We start from the raw sequence: 25515 nt of genomic DNA on the forward strand, positions 1-25515 counted from the left end.
CCATCTTGGTGTTCTCAGATCCTGACTACACACCTGTCTGTGAGATATGTCTGAGCCACTCACACAAAGCTCACCACCATGGGGGAAGGTGTCCTGTGTTAAATAGGAGAACGGAGAAGTTGAATTCAAAGCCCTCTGAGGCCTTTCAAACTGCTAGTCTAGGCATACTTCATAGGCACAATGTGTACTGGACATGGTCAAAAGCCACCTCACCTTGACACAAGATCTGACACGTAAGAAAAAGGTGTGGGATTAGTAGTTATTAAGTCAGTCACTAGGATTTAAAAAAATAGTTAGAAAATAAAGTGCATTGAATATCTGCATTCTGAACAAGCATTTCATGCTAACAACTACTGTCATAGTGACCCTTAACAGACCTTATACTATTTTCAGTTGTGATTTATGCTCTAACTTCTATAAACTGACAACTGTTATTACATGAATACCTGCTCTGAAAGCCACACAAAAACAACTGACAAGATTCTCAGAGATGTGTGATGGAGATAAATGCCTGAATGTTTGTGAAATATTCAGAACTTCTGGTAATTTGTTCCCCAAGGACACTTTTAAATAAAGTGTGCAAAAACATGAGATATGTGAAATATTAAAGCCTGAAAAAAATTATTTGATGCAGCAAAGAGCTAGGAGGCATATTATGCAAACCTTGTGATAAACTTTCTAAATATACCAGACAACAAGACTGGTTTTAGGGGCTTTCAGCAAATGCATTATACTGCTGTTAAACCATGAACCTGCAAGTGAAGTCGCTGGTATATCTCAGAAAGCTTAGCACATTTTTTCCTTCTGTACTTCGTGCAAGAGAGCTCTGACGCTTTTTAGCCACCTTATCGGAAGTGTGACATTCACTGGGAACAGTGGAAAGGCATGTTTGAAAAGTAAACGCAAAGTGGACTGCACAGTTTTCCTTAAAGGCTTTTTACAGTCTAGCTAAATTATGCTTAAAATATTTCTCTTGGTATTTTAAATAATGAAAGCTATAATAATAGAGTCATCGTAAAAATTATTAAGAAGCTTAATAATGGGAAATTATCTTCTTTGAGACCAGTGTTGCCAGTGAACATATTAATCTAAACCAGCCTTTCACAGGAACAACTTCCAGTCTTCAAGGAAGCAAACATGAATTAAAAAACACTCCTAGTGACATACTGCAAACTCTCGGCTATTTCCATTCTCAAGAAGCTAGTGATATTCTTGTGCCTTGAGGAATCATTTTACACCTTTTCCATTGTTTGACATTTTTATTCAATCCAGGAATCTTTTCTCAAAAATACCCTCCAGTGAAACAGTTGGATTTTGTCCAAGCAAATACTCAATAACCTACAGAAAGAATAAAGCACTTTGTCAACAGCTTTTTAGAATAAAAACCTGTTTCCACACAGTTCATTTTAACATAGAGTCTCACTGGACTCTCAGCGGTAGAGAAAGCAATACAAGTCAGCTGAAATGCACTCATGTTGCTCAGCATTTCTTGTGATTTGGCCTACTTTGAGATTTTTCTCTCCCACTCTAATAACTTTTTCTTCTAAAAAAATTATATGGCAGAAGGCATAGCTCTTCTTGGATTCTTTTGATTACAGACTGCTTAGGGCATGATTCCTCTGTGTTGATGCAATGGGCTCCAGTCACACTAATGACGCTCCAGCCACCTTTTTTCAACTGCAACTAAATCAACCATAATTTGGAAACCTAACTTTTAAGTAATGACTGTATTAAGTAATGGCTGGAGATGACAGTATACCAAAATATAGATATTGAAAAGGAAAACTCTGTATGAGGGAAATGGACTCGTGACAACAGAGAGGTTACTGCCAAGACAGCAGTGCAAATGGAAAGGAATCCCAGTTCCTTCTGATGTCTCTGGGAGGTCTGCCTTGATCTGCATTTTATTAGCTAGCATAATAGATATAGGAATAGCAATAATTTTGCTTTGAAAGAGACAACATTTTGTTGCTGTGGTGTTGACTAAGAACGTAATAAATAAATCTGTGTTAATCTGTTAATTTCAGAAAGACTGAAATGGAACTATTTTGATAACTTATATTTTTGATAAAATAATTGCCAAATTATTTTATCAAAGCCTTTCATATACCTGGCTGTGATGATGTTGTTAATATGGATGCTATATATATGCAGATAATTGCTTGTGAATCACAGGAATAAGATATCCCACACGTATTATGAGGTATGGTCTTTATATACTTCAAATCAAGCTGTAAATTAGATACTCTAGTTTATAAAAGAGCCCACTGACACCACATTTTACTACTCTTGACACCTCTTGGCTTACTAGGCCAATGAATATGAGAGAATAAAATACTTTTAACTAGTTCTGCGCCACATTTTCTGTTTAAGGTTATTTATGGACATTAAAAAATATTAAGTCTACTTCTTTATTTTTGTTGAGCTAAACCTGTTGTTTTATCAAATGATGGGTGGATGTCCAGTGTACAACTTGGCAAAAGTAAGTCATGTGTTAAAAAAGCCCTGCCTAATGTCAGTCTGATCTGCCATGTATCATACACAACCTCTCAAGAACCACAATGGCTGCCTAATTTGGAAAAGCACTGGCATGCATCCTTAATAGAGGGAAGCCTGAAATAAATCATACGGTTAACACCAAACAAATAAATGAGATGCTTGTCCCAGAGTAGGACTTTACACTTAAAGGCCTATGCTTGTAAAACTTCTGAACTAGGGTAACACTTTTTACTCTGTACTACGTGCTCAAAGAATTTCCAAGTCAAGTCAAGCATCTTTCTCTTGATCTTCCAGGAGCTAAAAAAATATGGAAACCAACCAGCAAGCATAAGACTCCAAAATAAAAGTCATGCCCATAACCAGTCCCTTTTGACAAACTGGTTTCTATCTACAAGACGTGATTTACATGTTGTTCTTACCAAAGCTAGATCAAATGGTTCATAGCTGTTACATGGAAACATATTTAGCCTTTAAAACCTGCAGTGACATGCCAAGTAATGAGGCTAAGCCTCACTTATCTTCATGAAATGCAGGTAAGTGAGAGCAGTCTTCTGGCTCAAGAAGTCTGAGAGTCACTTTTGAGCAATACAGAAAATCTTCTGCACCACAGCACATGGATCTGCCTCAGGTCCAGACCATGACTGTGGAACGTGCTTTCCAAGGAACAGAGTACTACCACAAATCACATTTTGCTCTGTAAATAAAGTACATGTCTTTGATCTTGCTTTCCATGACCTACATATTTAACTGTAAACAGAAAAACCTAACATGGCTCCAGAACTCTGCTTAACAAACTACTTCAGCATGTAACTCTCATTGAAGGAAAAGAGTGTGGCAATAATCATAGATATGTATTGTCTGTCTCAGCATCACTTCTAGAGCAACAGACAAAGAACCCATGCATAAATATATACATACATATACTTACACACTTGTGTACATGAAAGGTTCTAGTAACTTCAGTCCCAAACTCTTTGGGCTTAAAACTTATCAGCAGTGACTTACCTGACAAGGAAAAACTTATCAGTCTCCGACTTCCTTGTCCCTGGACTGAGTCTTCATTGGTGATGCTTTTAAAAATCTGCTGGGAGACAAAGAATTATGAGAAAGAGTAGTCTCCAACAACTCTTGAACAGAGAATTGCTTAGTAACTGTCTTTTTTACAGATTCTTAGTTAGTTTTACAACTAAGAATCAATTATATAACCAGAGATCAAAACCATGTTTTTATCTAGGTAATCATTTAACCGTTAATGGCCTAAGTCATCCCTGCCTGGAAGCTTTCTCTTAAAAAACCAGAATGATGCAAAAATACTACTGTAATTTGAATAAAGCAGTTCTTCACCCAAAAAGGAACTACTTATTAGTCAAGAGATAAAAGTAGTACATAAGGATGGGGATGTGGCTAGCACCCCTTGAAACAACTTCCATCTTTATAATACCTTATTACTTGTGTGGAAAATCTTGTTCCAGAAGGTTTACTGCATACCTTTGAGAAAGACTTCTGAGAGATTACTAGTACCCTGCACAAAAACCCACTGTTAATTATACTAACAATATGCATTGAGGGTGAACTGGAAAAAAATTAAAAATCCATAGATTACTCTTTGCACTCCACAGTTCAGTTTTTACTGTCAGTCTTTGGTTCAGCAAATTTATTGGTGAGCTGCTGTTGTGCAAATTAGGCCCCAAGCTGCCCTCTGGCTGTGATCAGAACTGGGAAGCAAGAACACCCATGGGCCAGTGATTGGGGCATTAGGCCCCACCACCAGCAGTTTTTGTGTGGAGTCCCTGAGCAGGGCAGAGGAGATGCCATCAGGTATCAGACTCCAAGTTCAGCAGGGAGGTGGTGCTATGAGTACTGCATTCCATCGACTTTGGAGTCAAACCAAGTGCTGCTCTGCCCCTGGGGAAGCAGCAGCTCTATGTCACTCTTGCCACTCAGCTTTCAATCAAAAAAGAAAAACAGCATTTATGCAGTGAAGTCCCAGTTTCTGATGGGAAACAGCAACTGAAGTCCCACTCAGCTGTGACTCATTGCTCGATATATTAAATATTGTATAGTCAAGCTTAACTTAGAAAACAAGCTGCTCTCTGCCCCCAGATAATGCAAAACCTGGGCAAGTGAGTACTTAGCCCAGCTAGCAGGGATTAAACAACCTCACATGGATGAGACCTAGATCAAAAACCTACGGATGAATTTAGACATCCTTATACAATAATGGGTTCTGCTGGATGTGACTTTTACTCATAATCATTTTGTTTCTTCCAGATTATCTAAAAGGTACTGAGCAGGCAGGACTATGAATAAATTCCAGTAGAAACATCCCTACTTTACCAGCCAAAGTTGTGATCCCATCAAGAAACAATGACATTTCCTTGTCAACATGTATTTTTCATACTATGTCACTGCCTGATAATTATTACACATTATGCTTTAATGCTTACTTTTATGGTATTTTCATGATTTTGTCCAGGATAGTAACAGGGCCAACCAACCCAGACATGCTCACATTTGCAAAAGGTGCTTTTTTCTAGTCCTTTAACATTTTTCTGGGGTTTTATTCAGACCTGCTATGTATGTCATATATCATGCTAGTATAAATAGTTCAGCAGACTACACTCTGAACAAACTGGGGTGGATGTGATGGAGGATCCTGCAAACCTGTTCAAAACTTAAAAATATTTGCTATTAAATGACCCTTCAGGGGCCATATCTGCATTAGTGAAACTATATTGAAACAGTCATAATAGACTGTTTTCACAAATCCTGATAAAAAGCAAAGCACTCTCAGCATGGTCAAACTTACACTGGCAAAGCTTGCCATTTATTCAAGGGGAGAATAACACATCCAGTCCTGTAAGTTATACAACAACAAAATAAATTTATTTGCTCCAGAAGGGTCCACCTGTTCTGTGAAGCAGGTGCACCCCACAGCATCCTGTCAAGTGCTCACCATTCAGCCGTACAACCAGGGGTACTAAAAGCCAACCCTGCTGTGCAAACAACTTCCATCCTCAGTAGCTGACCCCTGCATAACTCTCTAAGATGCAGCACTACATCAGCATGCCAGCCGTTTTGAGAATGCCGAGCAATTAACCTTAGCAAAATGAAACACTTGCTGGAAGCTTTTCCAATTTTCTTCCTGGCCAGGTGGATGAGAAAGGGAATGCAAGGCAGAAAGGCTGAAGGACAGAAGCTTTTGTCCTTTGGTTTGAGACCTGTGATTCACCATTAAAAACTTTATACTTTAATATTGGCATTTCAAGAAGTCAGAAGGAACAGCAAGGAAATAAGGGAGACAAGTCTCCCAACATTAAGTCCGATTTTCTTAAAATAAGAAGAGTTATTTGCTGCAGTTTGAATTCACTGTTTTCTAATGCAAAACCAGACTGTCCCCAGTAACGAGCACAAGACTGCACTTGATTCAGAGCAGGGCAAAAGAGGGTGAGTGGTCACCAGAGCTCATCAGCAGCCATATCAAATGGGTTTCATAGTATCTTCAGGCCTGGGATAGGGATGTGCACAGGTCATACTGCTCCTGCTTGCCATTCATCATGAAGGAAATACAGACTGATTTTAGTAGCTGCAATATAATTACATTGGGAGTTTTGTCACTGTAAGTAAACCTTGAATTTAGTCATCAGGAGGTAAAAACCCCTCTGTCTTCTCAACTGCCACTTAAAACACAGTTAGTTGACAGACAGACAACATTCATCTCATCACTTGACATCCTATGGGCTCGAAGTCCTCCACATGAAAAGGAACAAATGTCATTTTCCCTCAATAACTTCTGGGCTTTTTAATGCCTGAAGTGGGAGCTCAGTCTGACCTAGCTTGATATTTTTAGTTTATAATGCCATTTTTGCACATTGTGCAACCCAGCCTAATTATTTTACAGGTCCTGCTGATTCAAAACACAATTAATATGCTTTTACTACACACTTCTGCTGTATCTAGACATGAAGATAGGACATGAACTTTAAGTCTAGCTGAATCTCTCTCCAAAAACCAAAGGTTTCCTGAACTCAATTCAAACCTCCTTTTGATTTCTTTGAATGTAACTGGAGCCAGTATCATTGCCACTGATGTCAGCACATACATTCAAACACTAAGAGAAGCCTCAGTACTTCCTTTAAAATATTCTCTAGTAAACATACACTGCAAAATCTTCTGATCTGTGATAGAGTTTCCCAACCTCTGAAGCAAAGCAAAAGATGACTACCAGCACCTGTGATTGTCAACTGTGAAACATGGGAAGGTACTTGAAGCCAGACTGAAGCCTGTTGGGACTTGCTGACCTCAGGAAACAGTCTGGCTTTGGTAGTGCTTTTCATTTTTGCAGTACAGAGTGAAAAGAAGACTGAAACCTAAAAATAATAGTCTTGCCCTGGAATCACTTTTCCTTGTGAGTAGTTCTTGCAAATGCTAGAAGGAAGTTATATGACCCTGAATGAGAAAGGAGGCAGGTTTCACACTAGCAAAGGGTGCCCTTGAGACACCCTTTCTCTTTAGCCATGGTATGTGTAATGAAAAAAAAATAATAATCTTGAGAAAGCCCAGCATTCTTGCTGAGGTAAAATTCCAAGCGTATCTCTAAAAATTTGTCTAAGCAAAAAGCCAGACACAGAGACTCTCACAACTAATTAAAAATAACTCCTAAAATACCTTTCCCTTCACTAGTCTACCTAAATATGTGAAAGAGTAACAAGGAAAATATTCTTCCTCCTGAAAATAAAGTGGCTTACAAGGCACCCTTAGGATGCCCCTATTCAGCCTCCCTGTTGCTCTAAGTTATGATGAGGCAAATACGTTTTGACACAGGTACAGTGTGAATACGGGTCTGAAAGTTAGGAAGAAACTAATTGTTTTAACTGTGTTTACCTGGCGCTGTACTAGAAAACCTGCTTTTAGACACCACAGTGACCAGTAATAGTGCAGCATGCTGCCAAAACATCCTTTGCAGCATTAAATTCCTTTTAGCATGTTTGTCTATTGTGCAGCAAATCTTAACTATTCTTAAAGTCCTGCTGATACAAAACAGGATAAATACGATTGTATTACGTGCATCTACCACAGCTAGACATGCACAGCTGACAAATACAAACACTTCCTCCTTTTCCCACACACAGCACAGGAAAACACTCCTATGTCTTAGTGCTCTGTAGCACTCCTCCTCTCCAGAAGGAAAAGGATTTCTGTCTTCCACCAGAAGGAAGAGGACATTTTTGGACACTGCGCTTGCATGAAGAGATTCAACAAAGCTAAGTGAATTTTCTTTTCCCACAAGTAGAAGAAACACCTAGATTAATTAATCTTACTGTTCACTGACAGCCAAAGCACTTCTGTATCAGTAGCTTCTGCTGCAAAAGAATGGCAGCATTTAACTGATACCTCCTCCCACAGGCCAGTATTTCTTTCATTTAAACAGAGGAAATCACAGTGATATTAAAATCAGTGATATTAAAACCTGTTTGCTTTCATTGACTTTATATCATGGTGAACATCATGGACGTGATCTCAATACAATATATACTAAGCCATGGACATGGCTCAATATAATCAAGTTCCCATTTTACAAGATGCTAATTAAAACCTAGAATATTTTACAGTGATAGCACAGATTGTAACTGCAGTAATATCTAACACAAACAGTCACAAACAGTCAGATACTGTAAACTTGCAAGGCTCTAGCTGGCGCAATACTATGTATTCGTGAGAGATTTTCTTATAAAAAGTAGATCTAAGGACATATCAAAGTATTCAGAAAAGCTCACACTTCCAAGCAGTACTCTCCAGACCCATAATCAAGTCTACAATGAAAGAAGCCTGGAAACCACAAACGTAAAGCAGCAAAATACTTTCTCTTTTGTACACTCTGACTCTGAGGATGAAAAGCAGTAGACTAGAGCATTGTGAAAAGGGAAGGCTACAACCTGTGCTTGGTTCAAATCAAAAGTGAAAAATAGACTCAACTTAGCCCCAAACTGTGCATCAGCAAACAGAAAAGGTATTGCTAGATGTGACAGAGCTAAAGATGTGGTATTGCAGTGCAAAAGACAGGCCATCCAGTCACTGCCTGTGCTGTGCTTACTTCAAGCTCCAGTTCTCTGTTCTCTGTTTTTTAAGACCACTGAACTTGCTAGCAGATTTAAAGCAAAATAAGTAAGGTTAACAGCCTTGCTGATTTCAGTTTAAACCAGCTTGGAGCCATTGTTTTAATAGACCAGAATGTAGATGGCACAGGAGTCCAGAGCAGTCCTCAAAAATTTTTCTCCCCTAACCTATTTCCGTTGGCTTTTACTGTTGCACTCTTGACTGCACTGAATGCTTAACATTAGGTCAACTCTTCAAAACAAGCGGAAAAAGGCTTACATTTTCTACAGCCCAGCATTGAAGCATCTTATCACAGTAAGAGAATATCAGACATCATCCTGAGTTCATACTTCATATACTACCATCTTTAGAGAGGGAATTCCTCAGTAGATCTGCCAATGGGTGACTATTCCCATTTCCTCCCAGGTGCTGAATTTAAAGATAAACTGTTTTGTAAAAAAATTCACTAAGCAAACACAGACTAAGTGCCTCCTTTCACGCCATCACTTGGCTTCTTCAGTGAAGAAGCTGCTCTGGGATGCAAGGGGCAAATTCTGAAAGGAACAAATGCGGATCTGAGCTCCCTGACTATTACTGACAGAATTATGTCTGTGTATAATCCCAGGCACCACTTTGAAAATCTACCCCTAATTAGTGGCAGTGCTTCAGCTACAACCCCCACTCTGCTAACAGCATTATGCAGCTCTTGAATGCAATATATTCCACTTATCCTGTTAGCTTGTTAAGCCATTGTGCTGGCACAGTGGTATTTTTCTATCAGGTGCTTCCAAACAGCTGCCAGTTTCTCCGGCAGCAGCTTAACTGCTGCTGGGCGCTCTGCTGCTGGCTCTGCCTCCCTGAAGGACTGTGACCACACACACATGGTTTCCCCATGTGCCATCATGGTCAGCAGTATTCTAGCCTTGTAATATACCACCTTCTCAATGCCATTCCCTAATTAAGAGGAGAATCTGCCTTTTGTGGGCATAGGACAATTGCCCTCTCTCTGCAGAACACATCTTTTGCCCCACCCTGCAGCAGTGTTTATTGATTACTTTATTTATTCCCAGGAGACAGAAGTTTTTCATTCCAAAACCTCTTGTCCTAGAAACCCCTGAAATAGGTAGCAAGGAAGTGAGTAAACATTTTTTCCCCCATGGAAAATGTTATAAATTCTTTCACCAGATTCTAGATTACAAACTGCGGCAGTCAAACTAAAATACTGGAAAAAAACCCCTGCTGGTTAGTGAAGTGCCTCAGTGACATCCTCTAGAAGGCAACTATCAGCAGGCTTATGACAAGAGGACATCCAGTGAGAGTACATACCAAGTATATGGAGGTTTCCATATTGGCATGAAGCTATTTCCTATTCCCCAACCAATCCCATGTGTGTAGAATGCTCTTTCAGTATAACTTGAGATTCTGCTCGAATAACTTGAGCATAATTTGAGATTCTGCTCAAATAAGGATGTTGGGAGCAAACACTTCCAATTAAAACAAAATCAAGGACTGAGGCAAGAAACCAGTACCTCCCATAGAGTCCAATATCTTTTTCTTCTAAAAATTTAATAAATTCAGCTTTTAAATGGCTTCAACAGCTCTGCCTAATAAACTTCAATTATCCTTTGGCAGCAGAGGAAAAATTTTGATTAGTGATTCTGATTTTCCTTCACTATTTGAAACTTCATTTAAATAGTCTTAGATTTTCATATACTGAAAGACAATCACGCATGTGGTAGGCTTTGGATTTCTGGGTTGAGGGCTGGACTACATCTAAGCAGCAGATATTTCACTTTTACCTATCAAACTTTGGGGAAGATTGTTTTCTGCAGCATATCCCACCAACTGCCCCCACACTGGCTCTGAGCCTGCAGGTTATTTGCTGCCAATGACCCCATGAGCCTTAAGAAGTCTCTCAGCAAGGTTAAAGTGGTCCAAAACATGACAGTATTTTACAGACCCAATGTTCAAAACAAACTCCAGTTTAGTTAGCAGAAAAGATGGCTCCTTGTGGTTGCTAAACAGCTTTGTGTTTCCCAATGTTACCATTGTCCAGAAAAAAAACTCTAAGAAAATCTAGTGTTTTGATCAGATTTACACCAGGCAGCTGCCTAATGCAGACCAGTATTGGCCCTGTAAATCTGACAGATCCATACATAGACTATTAACGTGCTTAAGCACTCTGACAGCAAGAACTGCTTGTAAATATTATCCTCTCTGGAACACCTAAGCAATATCCTGCAAGCCACTGAAATAACTGGGAAGTTTGCCGCTGACAGATGAAGAAGCCTATTTGACACTGATTGGATCATGAAATTTTGCATAAAATTTGCCCCACAGACTTCAAATTCAAACTTTTCATGAAAACACTTTGTATGGAGAATTAAAAAATTGCTGCCAACACCTTTTCTTTCTGCCTATGAAATGACCGGAGTCACCAAAACATAGGATATATATAGTGGAAACTGACACATCCATGATGTCTTTGAAAGGCAGGAAACTAGCAGCAGCTGCTTTCACTACAGCTTCAGAAACTCCTCACTCTTATAACCTGGTTTGGGTGGCATGAGTGCAGAGATGAGTAATGCTGACATGTGAGGGAGAGAACATATCTTTCAGCTAAGCTGTGTTTAAAGAAGGGCTCAGAGCATTAGTCATGCTGACAAAGCTCTGGACAAGGGAACCGAGTCAATGACCCTTTGCACCATAAAAGAAGCATCTAGGCAGTGAACAATGCCCATTCTTCTAAATGAATGCCTCAAATACCAGTTCAACTATGAATACCATTATTTCCAGAAGTGAGTTACAGACACTTTACTTTCAACCTTGGGTCCTACTTTGGGCAGAAATGAGGCAACTGTAGATTTATAGTCTGAATTTAAAAGTAGAGAAATATCTGTGGTACTTCAGATGTCCCTTGATCTTGCTGAATTCTTAATAAGACATTTCACTACACAGAGCATTTTTCAAGTCAGGATGCCACAGAAAGGATAAAGCTGAGAAAAAAAAAATCTGCTTTTACAGTATCTACAGTCAGTTAATGCAGCCTCATTCACACTCAGTGTTTCTCCTTTTAGCAGATCCATTAGACTCAGCAGAAACTGCTTATATCACCTTAGCAAACCCATGGGTTTTATTTTTTGTTTGTTTGCTTGATTTGCTATTTGTCTGATTTGTGGTTGTTTTATTTTATTCTTTTCTATTTAAAAATAGCCTTTGTTTTCCAACTGGTTTCTGCTGTCTACAACACTTGATGTTTTGTTTTTCTTAGGTTTCTACTTTCTAGAACAGCAGGCTTTAAAAAGTCAACAGCCTTCTCCAGTGAAGCAGGCTTGTGGGAATACTGATTGCAATCAAACTGCCATACAACAAACAATGTTGGATGAGATCTCCTGACATCACCTGACCCTTGAGTCTAAACAGGTTCAACTTAGAGCAGGCTACTCTGGGCACTGTCCAGTCCAGCTTTGAGTGTCTCTGCGGATGGAGATCCCACAAGCTCTCTGGGCAACCCATTCTAATGTTTGACTACTCTCTTGACAGAAAAGATACTCCTGAAGCCTAATCAGAATGTCTCTTGCTGCAACTTGTGTCCACGACCTGCTATCATTTCAACACATGCTGTGACTAGAGTCTGCCTCCTTCCCTACAATATCCCATTAGGTAGTTAAAGGAATCAGTAACATTCCACATAAGAATTCCCTTAGGACTGAATAAATAAATCCAGCTCTATCTCTGCCACTCCTCGTATGAGAAGTCCAATCTGAAGGATGAAGAAAACAGAGGCCAGACTCATTCTGAAAATGAGTGTGGCAGGGCACTAAGCAAACCTGAGGTATAGGAAGGACTTCTGGGGAGAAGCAGCTTTTACAAAATCTGATCTCCAGTAAGAGATGAATTCATTACAGCAATTTGGTCACCACCAAAAGCCTTGTGAAGGATTTATCTTAGTGCATACTGGACGCAAGTCTTCTGCACATAGAGTCATTACAATACAATAGGAAGGGAAAGTGGTGTCAACTAAATGCAGGAGTGCTGTCATTTCAGGAAAATCATTAACTACAGCAAACCCGCAAGCGAAGCCTGACATGGCCACAGATCACCTCCACAGCAAGAGAGGAGATGTCTCACATGCCTGAGTTCTCCTGCCAGCTCTGACCACCCCACTGTGAGGCTCACAGAGTTATCAGCTACCTGTCTGAGAGACAGCCTAAAGGCTGGTTGTGGTCAGCACTCAGCACGCTTTTCAGGCAGTCTAGACCTCTCCTAATCCAGAAGCTCTTCAAAATCTTGAAAGGAAGAAACCAAAATAAAGGTGAAAGAAATTTACTAGAAAAGGAAAAACTGGAACCAGAAAAGGGGAAAAAAGGCAAGGGTCTATTGAACAAAAGTGGAAAACAAAGGAAAAAGCAGTGGAGGATGCTATAAGGAAAGCAAGAAATTAATTTCTAAAATTCCAGATCCTTGCATCCTAAAAAAATTCCCTCCCTTTCTGATACATCTCAAAACACCCAAGTCAAACACTAGAAAAATCCGAACACTCCAACAGTGATCACTACAGCTTTGTTAGAACTCAAACCTGACAGCAGTAGCTTTCAAACTTGCCTATGACAAAAATAAGTGGGACCCTTTGCAGAAAAATAAGAGAAATAAACAACCTGCTTTAAAACCCGGGGTTTCCTGACAACAATGGCACTTGCAGACTTTTCTGGTATTACATTTTAAAAATTCAAACATAACTGACTCAGGTGTCCAGTGACCGCCCTCAAACATTTCACTTCTGGAATGACAGTCCTAGTACAGCTGCAGTCTGCCAGAAAAAAAGTCACAAATGTCTTGTGAGATGGACTGAGATACAGTCCACTATGCATTTTGTGAACTGAAGTTTAACAGTTACACAGGGTTAGTTAGGTATTAGGAGAGGTGCTGGTTGTCCTTTGCTAAGAATATCAACATGTGGTTTAATTAATGTGGTTTATACTTAGGTTCACCACCAAGTCCTACCACATCGGTGTAAGGGCAAAAGCTGCCTCAGTTTAAATAAAAATCACACTTGTTGAGTTGAAAAGGGAAGCGTGTAAGAACAATCTAGCTGCTTTCCATCAGACTTTACAGATGTAAGAATTTAAGCCTCCTTTTAAAGTGGAGATGTTGAGTGGGGAGGTACTGCATGCTTTCAGTACAGATGGAAACAAGCTTGCCTGAGAATTCAGCTAGCTAGCCAGTGAAAAAAGACACAGATATTTAATGGAAAAGGAAAATGTTTCTCAAGATATTCAAGGATTAAAAATGAACAACGTGTTCACAATTCTATTAAAGAAATATTCTTATGCACATCTGCTGATATATAACATACTGACCTACATCAATTTCTCCACTTGTAAGAAAGCCTAAGAACAAGAGGTCCAAGTAGTAGTTATAGGAAAAAAAAATATTTTTAAAAGTGTGCAATATTATATAACTTTATTCTATCAACAAAATTATGTTAAGGGAGCATAGTTATCCTGTCAAGCTCCAAGAAATCATGAAATGCAAACCTAAAATATAACTGTAAAGCACAAAGTCTGCCTCTTGATATATAAATTTAAATGCTTTTTTCTTTTTTTAGCTGTTTCCCATCATAACTTTTTCCCAATGCAACATTATAAATGTGTTTTTGGATCACCCATGTTTTGTGTGAAGTTAAGTACAGGCAATCCAAGATATACTCAACGTACAGATAAAACAAAGGATAGCATGATCATAAATAGGGCTTGCATACATGTGCACATGGACATCCATGCACACTAAACTCACACAGCAGATACCTACAGGCACAGGTGTTTCTTGGGATGCTGAAAAGCCTTCTGGCTTTCAGTCATCACTTGCTCCTCTCTATTGCCTACTTAGTGTATTTCTACTGAAACATCCTGCAAGTTATTGCAGGTTATCCACAAACATTCAAAACGACCTGCAAATCCACCAGTTATAAATGACCTGCAATTTCACCTCATTGTCATTTCCTCAGTCATGTCCGCTGATTTTAGGTTATCTGAGGGATGAGTTATTTCAGAAGAGATCTTAAGTACTGGCTATTTTTATAAAGGATTATGCAATGCAAAATTACAATGATGCTCTTCTTTCCCCAGATCTTTCTCCCTGCCCCTCTTTTTTCCAGGACTAAGGAAAGCAAAGAAAACAAAAGAAAGATATTTAAAGAAAATGAAATTATTTTTCTCTATTACTCTTGCTGCTGGAAAGTCCTTGGTTACTGAAAATCCAGTCAGGACTAAATTGCTGGCATCTGTCATACACACAGGTTCAGTACTGACTACAGATGTGGCTTTAACAAATTCTGTGACCTCCTTCTTTCCCTCTTCGTGTCTGGCTGTTTGTCTGGCTGCTGCTCTGATGTAAAGAAATCCATGCAGTGCTTGAAAACAGGCATAATGGTACATGAGAGCTGCTGAAATTTATTGAAAATTGCTGAGTGAGACTGGACACACAACTGCCCACCTCAGCTTAAGTTCATACCTTGGCTTGTATTCAGATACTTGTGATACGGATGTGTGGATGCAAGAAGAGGTCTTGTACCTATCTCCCAGCTTTCCTCCCACTGTGCCAGCTTTCCAGCTGGCCACAGGGAGCACATCCTTTAGTTTAGGAACATGCAATTCTACTAAAATCTGTGATACATTTGTGGGTGGTTCAGAGACCTTATAATCTGCGCACCTACCTAAAAATTTATCAGATTCTCAACTATGCATTAAAGTTTTGTAAAATTGTGCTTTGCTATTGCACAGCAAATTCACAACTTATATTTTCAGCTTATTTCTCATCTATATGTCCTAAACATTTCCCTCCCATCTGAAAACCTGCAGGCTACAGGTCTGACTGCAACATCAGAGCACAGGCAGCTTGGTCAGTGCATCAGGAGACCTCAGTCAGAAACCATAACTAAGTCCCCATGCTCTTTTCTGAAAGAAAAGAAAAGAAGCAAAAAACTACAACCAAAACAATGACCAAAACAAATTTAACTTAACTTTGCATTGGACTCCAAAGCAGTTTGTCCACAGGGACATGCCTTAGAGCTGCAAGTAATTTAAAATAGCCACACAAAGAAACACAATGTAAATAACTTGCATCTAGCCTATATTTGTGCAGCAGTTCACCCAGGCTTTGAGAGAAGGACCAACTAAATAGGCAGAAAGATCTCTACTACTTCAGTGGATCTGGCTTTCAGGTTACTGTAATCTACTCCAACAGATTTAAAGCCCGTAGCCACACCTTTGTATCATCTCTCCCTGCAGATTAGCCTTCCTCTTCACTTTTCACTCGGCAGTGTGTTTGAGACATAGTAATAAATACTGTTAAACAAAAGACCATCTTCAAGAAATCATGATGAGCCTCTAACATCCTAACATTGTTTTACAAACATCACAGATATTTTAAAAAATAAAACCATAATTACAATTACAGAATACAGTAACTCTGTAGTATTTACCATATTTTCCTGATGTCCTATTTTTCTATTGTTACAGAAATTATCATAAGAATTTTACAAAACAAGTTCCATCACTGTCCCAGCTCCGTCTACTTATTTTGCCTCATTCATTGCAAGCTCTTAAAGAGCCATTTGGGACTTTATTCATTGCTTCAGATAAGCAGTGAGTTCATGTTTTTCCCCGTACATCTTTTAAAATTTATTCAACATCTTAAGAAGACTTAGCCACACAAACAGCTGTCTCTCAGCTAATATTTGCATTCCTTCTTCAACATGAGTCATTTCTTCTTTGTTCTAAACTAATCAGCATGGCTTAGTATGCCAATTTCCCTGAATGGACATGTCAGTCCAGTGTCCTGACCACTGTGCTTTTCAGCATAGCTAATACTTACTATTTAGTCTTCTGCTTTGTCTCATCAGCTAATAGGAATTAATAGCAGATTAAAGTCTATGATAACAACTTTCATTTGACAATTTGCAACCCTTTTGGAAAACATTAATTCTTAGCACATATCCAAGAGGTGAAACATTGCCACCCACATCTGAGGTGAAACATAAAGATGACCAACAACAGTGCTATATAACAAAGCTGAACAAGACATTAAAAAAGGCAAAATCAGCTTGAAATTGCAGGTAGCAAAGATGGGTCATCATTAAGAATTAGAATCTGAACAATTAGAATTCATACAGTTAGTCAGACAGTCTTGAAAAAGTGTCAGCACGATTTTAACAGTTACCAGAACTTGTCTTCTTGACTTGATGAAAGCACAATGTTTTCCCAGAAACATGACTGGAAATTACTTCCTGGGTGTCTTGGATTCAGCTAGGGTAGAGTTAACGTTTCAGCAGCTGGTAGAGGTGCTGTGTTTTGGATTTGGAATGAGAATGGTATTGGTAATACACTGATGTTTTGGCTTTTGTTAACTTGTCTTTACCCCAAGTCAAGGACTGTTTTTTCCCTTGTCTCATGCTTTTCCAGTGAGGAGGTTAACAAACGAGATTGGGAAGGAGCATATCTGGGACAGGTGACCCAAACTGTCAAGAGGGATATTCCAAGAGATTACCATGGAATATCATGCCCAGTATATAAACTGGGGGTGTTACCTAGTAGCAAAGTTGATCTGGGTTTGGGAAAAGAGGCCTGGCATCAGTCAGGAAGAGGTGAGCAATTGTATTTGGTATCACCTGTTTCTCCTATTATTATTACTATAATTATTATAATAATTTAACATTATTACTGTATTTTCATTTATTTTCAATTATTAAACTGTTCTTATCTCAACAAGTTTAACTTTGATTCTCCTCCCCATTCCATCCAGATGATGGGGTGGTTGGGTTAAATGAGTGACTGCATGTGCTTTATTTCCAGCTGGATTTAAACCAGACACTGGGTCATGGAGGCCAGTAGATACACCATTTGGTACATCTCATCCCAGTTGATTCAAATTTCTTAGCTAATAAACACCATTCCTGCTTCAAAGGTCTTCAACCCCAGAAGGCAGAAGTAAAGCCTTTGATACTGTCTCCTGGGAGAATGGTGGTCTATGGCTTGGACAGGTGCATTCTCTGCTGGGTTAAAAATTGGTTGGATGTCTGGGCCCAGAGAGTTGTGGTGAATGGAGCCACATCTAATTACTGCCTGGTCACAAGTGGGGTTATTGGGCCATGTCCTGTTTGCTATATTTATTGATGATCTGGACAAGGGGATTGACTGCCCCCTCATTTGGCAAATGACATTAAGTTAGGCAGGAGCATTGATCTGCTGGAGGGTAGGAAGGCTCTGCAGATCGATCTGGACAGGCTGGATTGATGGGCTGAGGCCAATTCTAAGAGGTTTAACACAGCCAAGTGACAGGTGTTACACTTGGGTCACAACAACCCCCAGGTAGTGCTACAGGCTGGAGAAAGAGTAGCTGCAAAGCTGCCTGGCAGTAAAGGACCTGGGGGTGCTGGTTGACAGGAGCAGAACATAATCTAGGGTGTGCCTAGGTAGCCAAGCAGGCCAATGGCATCCTGGCCTGTATCAAAAATAGTGTGGCCAAGCAGGACCAGGGCTGTGATTGTCCCTCTCTATTGGGCTCTGGTGAGGCTTAATCTCAAGTCCTGTGTTCAGTTCTGGATCCCTCACTTACAGTTAGATATTGATATGCTGGAGTGAGTCCAGAGAAGGGCAGCAATGGTGAATGGTCTGGAAGGTAAATCCTCTAGGAGCAGGTGAGGGAATTGGGTTTGTTTAGCCTGGAGAAAAAGAGGCTCAGCAGTGTCCTTATTTCTCTCTACAACTACCTGCAAGGAGGTTGCGGCAAGTGGGCCATAGTCTCAAGATGCAGCAGGTTGGACATGAGGAAGAATTTCTTCAAGTAAAGGGTTGTCAAGTATTGGAATGCTTGTAGGTAGGTGATGGAGTCACCATCCCTGAAGGTGTTCTAGAAACAAGTATACTTGGTACTTAGTGCTACAGTCTAGTTGACAAGGTGATCAGTCAGAGGTTGGAGATTCGATCTTGGAGATTTTTTCCAACCTAAACAATCCTATCATTCTATTCTAAGATTCTATACCTCAGTTGCAATTCTACACAAAACCATGAGGTTGTTATTCACACTTAACATTTCTTCTCCCCATATTTCTATACAAACACACAAAACTCATGAGTAGCAGAGATTATAGGAGATTCTGAAAATGTCTGCTTATGCCTTCAACAGGAATTTAATTTTGTATTAAAAATTGTCCAAGAGAAGATGCAGATCAGAATTACATGTCACCTGACACACATGCATCTAAGTACCTTAGAAGAACTTCAATAAAAGGAAACATGGTAAAGCTATAAGCACTGCTAACTGATACAGAGATGGGAGAGATCAACAGCTTCTTATCTCCATCTTTGCTAATCCTGGAACATGGGAGAAGACAATAAAATTGAACAAAGGTAAATGCAAAAACTGAAGAAAGCAAAGCTGATTTTTTTTTACTTGCAAGGCCTAAATAAATGGAAAAATGTGACCCTGTGGGGGGACAGAAAGCTTACAATGGACAAGCTCAAAATTATTTTCCTCCTGCAATGACTTGCAGTCATCAAGCCTCTCACTTACAACAGGGACACAAGCTTTCCCAACAGCTGCCTCTCTTTGCAGGTCCAGGGCAGAGCAGGAAAGGACAGCTAGTGAAAACATTAGGGCAAGTCATGATGTAGATAAGCAGTCCTGGAAAGAAAAGGGAACACAGAACACCAAACCCTGGTCTTTTCCTCTTTATGCCCTATCAAGCAGTATTGTAGACATACCAAATTTGACCTACAGGATTTCATGTCCATGCACTACACGATTCTTACAGCTTCCATGGTCTTGGGTGTTGGCGTAGCTAGATACTGCATTCACCCTGAAAACATTCCTGTTCCTTTTTTTGTCTGAGTGAAAAGTGCATTTTTTTTTAAATTAAGATTGTGCCAAGTATAAATAGTGCATTCACTCAGTAATAGCCAAACACACATAAAAAATGGGTAGAACACAATGTTCTCTTTTTAAATTCATTAGCAGGCCTCTAGTGCACCGAATGAGATTTAAATCAATGTGTACAAATTTGGCAATAACAAATCAAACCAGCAAATGCAGGGAAAAAAAAAGTAGAAAGAATGTATTTTGTAAAGCAACATCAAAGCAAATATTTTTGCAACTTCTGAACTAAAACATACTAGAAAGCTGTGTCATGTAGTCTAAACTACCCCAGTAATTTATCTTGTGCTCACCCGCAATCAGATTCATGCCCTATCACAGCAAGTAATTCCTAGAAGGGAGGAAGCAGGAGGTGTTTCATTCCTTCATTCAGCACTATCACATTCAGGTCTGAAGTACTCCCCAAGTCTGAATCCTTCTTTGCTTCCCCCTTCAAAAACTAAAATATCTGCCCTCAGACCCACTATGTCATGTCAGGAACTGCATTATTTTTCATTAATGAGAGAGTATCTAAGAATGTAAAAGGCCAAAGCTAGGATGATTACACCAGTGCAGTGTGCTGAACAGTCACTGATCTCTCCATAATTTACTAAACTACAGAAGGGAGCAATATGATGGGTAGATATTACTATGGCTATTATGTGACTGTAACAAGAGACATTCTAAAAGCAAGTGGCTGGGAAATACCAGACTCTTATTGAACCCATTAACAAATAAATGGCTTGTGTAATGGTCTCCTTGGTGTAGCTGAAATAAAATCACTCCAGTTCCAATCTGTCATACTTTTTATTTCTTCATATCAACTCTGTGCTGTATTGCAAGTCTGCTAATTAAACCATTCTAAATCTACACTTTGAAGTTCATACAGTATCAGATGCCCAGTAAGGTTAAATTTGACCCAAGTGTTTTCTTTGAAACAACATATACAGAGAAATTAGGGCAACAGGAAGAAGCCCAAAATTGGTGCAACTGACCTGCACAGTGAAAACTAGGCTGTGGCCAGTGATACTTAGGTATGGCTCAGCAGCTCCACAACTAGTGCTGCTTAGGTAGAGTCCATGAGAGGGCAAGAAATGGACAACAATTTAACAGAACCTGCAAATGGTAGCATTAGCCCTGGTTTTTGTTCTGTCCTACTCTGCTTTAAATCTGCAGAACTGCACCTTTACACTAACTCAATAGAAAAAGTCTGATGGATGAACACTTACAGAATTATTTTACTTAATAATTTAAAAGATGCCAGTTTTTTCTTATGTCACCTCTTCCCTGTTTAAATCCATTGCAGCTATGTCTACAGCAACATATAGTGTGTGAAGCTACTAGGAATTTAAGCATGCGTACAGTAGTAAAAGAGGACTAAAGATGACAGCGTCAGGACCTCCACAACTTCCACTTCAGATCACTCTTCAGTGCACTGAACAGGACACCTGCCCCACTCACCCTGCCTGTACAGGCACACAGCCTTTCCCTGCTTCAAGCACCTGGTACTCTGCCAGGGATACATGTGAGATAAAGGCCTAGTTCCTCCATGCTCTCGTATACTCCCTGGATTCACCACAGGATGCAAAAGGGCACTGGCTGTCAATGCAGCAATATGTGTGGAGTCGCTGCTTGACACAGCACTCCGTGGTGATTGTTCCAAGGCAACATGGCCAGCGCCTCCTTGGTGACCAGCACCGCATTCCAAAGGAGAGCAGCACTGACCACTGGCCACCCACTGCCCCACATCCCACACGTACCATGCAAGAGGCTCTTCCCCTTCTCTCCTAGATATGCACTTCTTGAAAATCCCTGTGAAATATGCAGGTGGATTTGGGCAGAAAAGACACTGAGAAGTATTTTGGGAGCATTTGTCACATGAAGTTTTTTCCAATCCATTCTGATTTTTGATGCCAAGACTAATTCTAGGTCTTTGTGTTTGCAGTGCCATTAAGATGATCAAATAACCTGTCTTTCATATGGATGAATCAGGAAACTCTGAAGACTGCTAAGTTAAATAACATTTAAATATGCAAACAGCTGTGTGCTGGAAAGCAGAGACATTCCTCCTGGGGTAGAACAGTAAAAACACACATACCTGCATACTGAGAGTTATGGACTGCTGCTCAGGAAATCAATGTTCACAAAGAAAATTGTTTGTACCTCCCCTACTTAATTTGTGCTTGTTAGATAATAAATTATGAGCACTTACCTCTCAAAAAGGGTGTAAATCTATGAATGAATGACAATAGGACTTTCAACCACACCAAGCTGAAAAGTCAATAACAAGATAGAGAAAAAAGCCACCAGGAGCATTGACCTGGATCCTTTCTTATTTAGCCACTGACACATCTGAAATCTGTTATAATGAACATGCAAGTGACCCTACTTGCCAACTGTATTCTGTTTTGAAAGAAAATCAATAAACAGTTCCAGTAAAGTCCATGGGGTTTCAGCACATGCTCCACACCTTTACTAAATCAGAACTGTAAAAGCAAGTATTATTAAACTGCACTCAGAAGAGACCTTCATTACAAATGAGTTTTCCTAATATTGAAAGAAAATCTCAACCATCCCTACTTAAAATGAGAGTAGGGAAACTAAAAGGAAGAAAAAGGTTATTATTCATAACACAGCGACTATGGTTATGCTGCAGTCGGAGGACCAATTACATCCTGGTTACGCTTTCCAACTCCACTAATCCATATAAAAGAAGTGCTCGCTACATGAAGGGTAATTGCAGTGTAAATACAATAGACTTTATGTAACTAGATACTGAAAAAGAGCCTGTGTTACTGAGGTGGCAATAAGAATTAATTTGGACGTGTCATTAACCTTCAAATTCTTTGAATCAGTGATAATTAGGATATAGAAAAGCATAACCAAAAATGTAATTACACTGTACTAAGGGCTCAATTGTGCAAGTATTAAGAGGCTGCTCATGGGAGTAACTATGCTTGAATATGAACTGAGCATGACCAAATCAGGCTGTAAAACACTACTGTGGGTTTATAAGGAAACAACATGGTAGTGAAAAAAAAATAATTAATGACATTTTTCAGATGTAAGAAGCACACTGATGGATTTCTGATATCAAAAATCATTCCCTTATATTACGTAGCTAGTGGGGTCAAATTCTGCCAAGAAAGCCCCCCTTCCCTCTGAATGCATGTTAGCTGTAGCCACTGAAATGGCTGGTCTAACTCTCCTCTAGAACATTTCAAATCAAGTATACAACGAGTGCAGACAGGACTCTGTAACATGAAAGTGCTAGTGTTCCCTATGTGCATCCAATCTTTGTTGATTCCTTTCTAAGAGGTACTACTAAACTTCTCTGATTACCTTCTGTGAGCTATGACAGCTTCCTAACTCTAGACACCATAATGTTCTTTTGCACACAATGACAAAATTGCTTCTTGAATGCCTATGGAAAGCCAATGACATACTGAACTGTCTGTTCAATTGCTAAAATAACTCCCCAGTCAGTGTAAAAATTTGAATTCAAAGACTCGTGTCTTCATGTTAGACCACTTCATGATGTTGGCCTACACCAGTGACAATGTATGAGCACATATGCAGGCAGGGTGTGGACAGCCTGCTGCTGTTATGAAAGAAATCCTGCATCAGGGACAACCCAAAATGGGCAAGTACTTCCAACAGATAAGAAACCCACAGAGGTCACTTTCCTTCCACAGTTTATGGATCATTTACTTTTTTCAGAATTATTCACTTCAAATGGTTAATCAAGGAATCCACTCTCTTTTAGCAATTGTTTCTTAGCATACATATTTTCTACTAGGTGTTCTTTTAAATTGGAACGGGACCATATGCTGGTAGAGAGAATTTTGTATTTGACTACTTCCTTCCAGCTGAGTGAATATTTTCAGTTATTTCCCATTCTCATTTTGGCTTGATATTTTTTCATTCCTGAATGCCTTACCTTAGCAGGTAAGAGGGGGAGATGCATACGGAACATTGGTGGTACTAATAATGCTGCTCCTTGCCTTGTATTGGAAGGCAGCTGCAGCTGGGGGAGCTCTGGCTACTTCTCAGCTCAAGATAAGGAAAGGGGATTTTCTTGCTCACTTTTAACAAAGTTAAAAGCTCAGTCACCTAAGCATACCCGTAGCTTCCAGAGAAGTGCTGCTTCCCTCCCTGGAAACACTGAGCCTTTCAGGGTACACTGCTTACACTTGTTAAAGATATACCTGGCTTGCATTCTTTGCTGTGATTAATTGCAGCAGCCTCATGTTATGTTTTCCATAAACTTTTTTTAACCTCAATTGCTGAACAGTGCAGAAGCCACTAGAAGTTTCTGTTCCCTCTTTATTTACTGTCTGTTGAAGTGTAATTATACCTACACCCTCCAAATCAGACTTTTACATTTGTTCCATAGCAATGTCCTAGAAACATGGACAGTTTTAAAAGTCACTTACCACAAAATCAGACATGAAGTGAAAAAGAAGACACAGGTGAGATTTTAAAAACCAGCCTTCCAATAGAATAAGAGATACAGCTGCTTGTACATGCACACTCTCATAAAATCTCATCTTGCAGCGCATGTATGGAAATGAAGCAGAATCCTTCATTATCAAACACTCCTCAGGAGCCCACGCTCTGACATGACAGCACATAATGCAAATATTTACAGCAGGAAGTCCTCAGGAATGATCAGTCACCACCAAATAGCAGCAGCTTATCAAGCAGTAATTCCTGCTGTGGGAAACTCAGCTGAGGCAACACTTCCACACAAACACAACAAAGAGAAGGTCTCTTTCAATAATCAGCTCCAATTTACACAGCTTTTCCCACAATGCCAAATGTATCTGAGGAGTCCCACCATGATCTGTGAGACAGAAACCCTGGCATGAAAGCTCCAGGGGATCAATCAGCTGAGGTTCTTTGCATCTAATACACAGTGAGTGAATACTCCCAATTTAGTGAAGACATTTGTCCTGAGGCTAAAGCATTGATTCTCCACTTACTGCCTTTTAATTGTGATGTATCCAATTTATCTTTTCAGCCTATAAACTCTTAGGGAAAAAGGTTCTTCTTCTTTCTTCTGCATGCTCTTCTCATGCCAGCTTTATTTTACTGCACGAAAACCTTGTTCAGGTTGAATAATTTTTATATTAACAATACAACGCCTCCCTACTGCTAGAATTAATTGCTGTAACCTGCATTTCTTTCTACAACAATGTCTGATGCAAAGTTGACACAGTGGTGACAATATTATGAATAAATGAAGAGTAACAAATACAGGAATATTCCAGATGTTGTGAAAATGCTCTTTGTTACAGAGAAAACAGTTTGCTCATCCATACCATGGTAATGTTTATGCTTTAGTAGTATAAATGCCTATGCACAAGCAACACTGCTTTCCACTAGTTCAGAAAAAAAAAGGGGCCGGCCAGGATGTTCCTTTTCTTTTTTTCCAGAATTGCAGGTGTTCTTTTTTACTGTCATTACCCCCAGGCCTATCTGCTGCCCCAAATTCACATTTAAGCTTCTGCCATGTATGAATTGGCCAAAGTGCACAGCCCTTCATTCCCAAATATTCAAGCCTGATGATTCACAGGCAATAAAATGTGACAGGACTTTTCACCAACAAACGAACTGCAGGGCATCATAATCAGCAGGCAAGGCAGCTCTAATAACTGGGTTACAGCATAAGGAGATAAACTCAAATGGAGCAGAACATTCATAAGACAAGAAATGTGAGATGCTACTCAGGCTAAAGCACCACTGGTGCTATACAAAGACAACCAACTTACACAGCAGGGTTTTTTTTTTTTTTTTCCCTTTGGAAGCAGGATTCCTTTCAAATCCCAGTTAAAGACAGTCTCAGCAAACAAGAATGGCAACCGCTTACAGCCCCCAGCATGACTACTTCCAGCTTCTTTTCCCTTTCCAATTGCAGCAAACTGCAGTCAGACAGACAATGGAGGATTCTTTTTTTGTTGCTGTTGTTTTAGATTGTGGTGTTAGGATACTGCTGGCTATCAGTGT

The 25515-nt window shown here is 39.6% G+C and overlaps 1 protein-coding gene across 2 annotated transcripts in view; it reads right to left on the reverse strand.

The window, feature by feature from the left end:
• Positions 1-25515, reverse strand: part of HECW1 (HECT, C2 and WW domain containing E3 ubiquitin protein ligase 1) — a 251088-nt gene that overhangs the window by 90373 nt on the left and 135200 nt on the right. For both annotated transcript variants that reach the window (XM_053933981.1, XM_053934027.1), the window contains one exon: positions 3505-3580. In XM_053933981.1, the coding sequence (XP_053789956.1) occupies positions 3505-3580 (76 nt within the window). The remainder of the gene's footprint in view (positions 1-3504; positions 3581-25515) is intronic.

This window comes from Vidua chalybeata, chromosome 1, assembly GCF_026979565.1.
Source record: "Vidua chalybeata isolate OUT-0048 chromosome 1, bVidCha1 merged haplotype, whole genome shotgun sequence".
Classification (NCBI taxonomy): domain Eukaryota; kingdom Metazoa; phylum Chordata; class Aves; order Passeriformes; family Viduidae; genus Vidua; species Vidua chalybeata.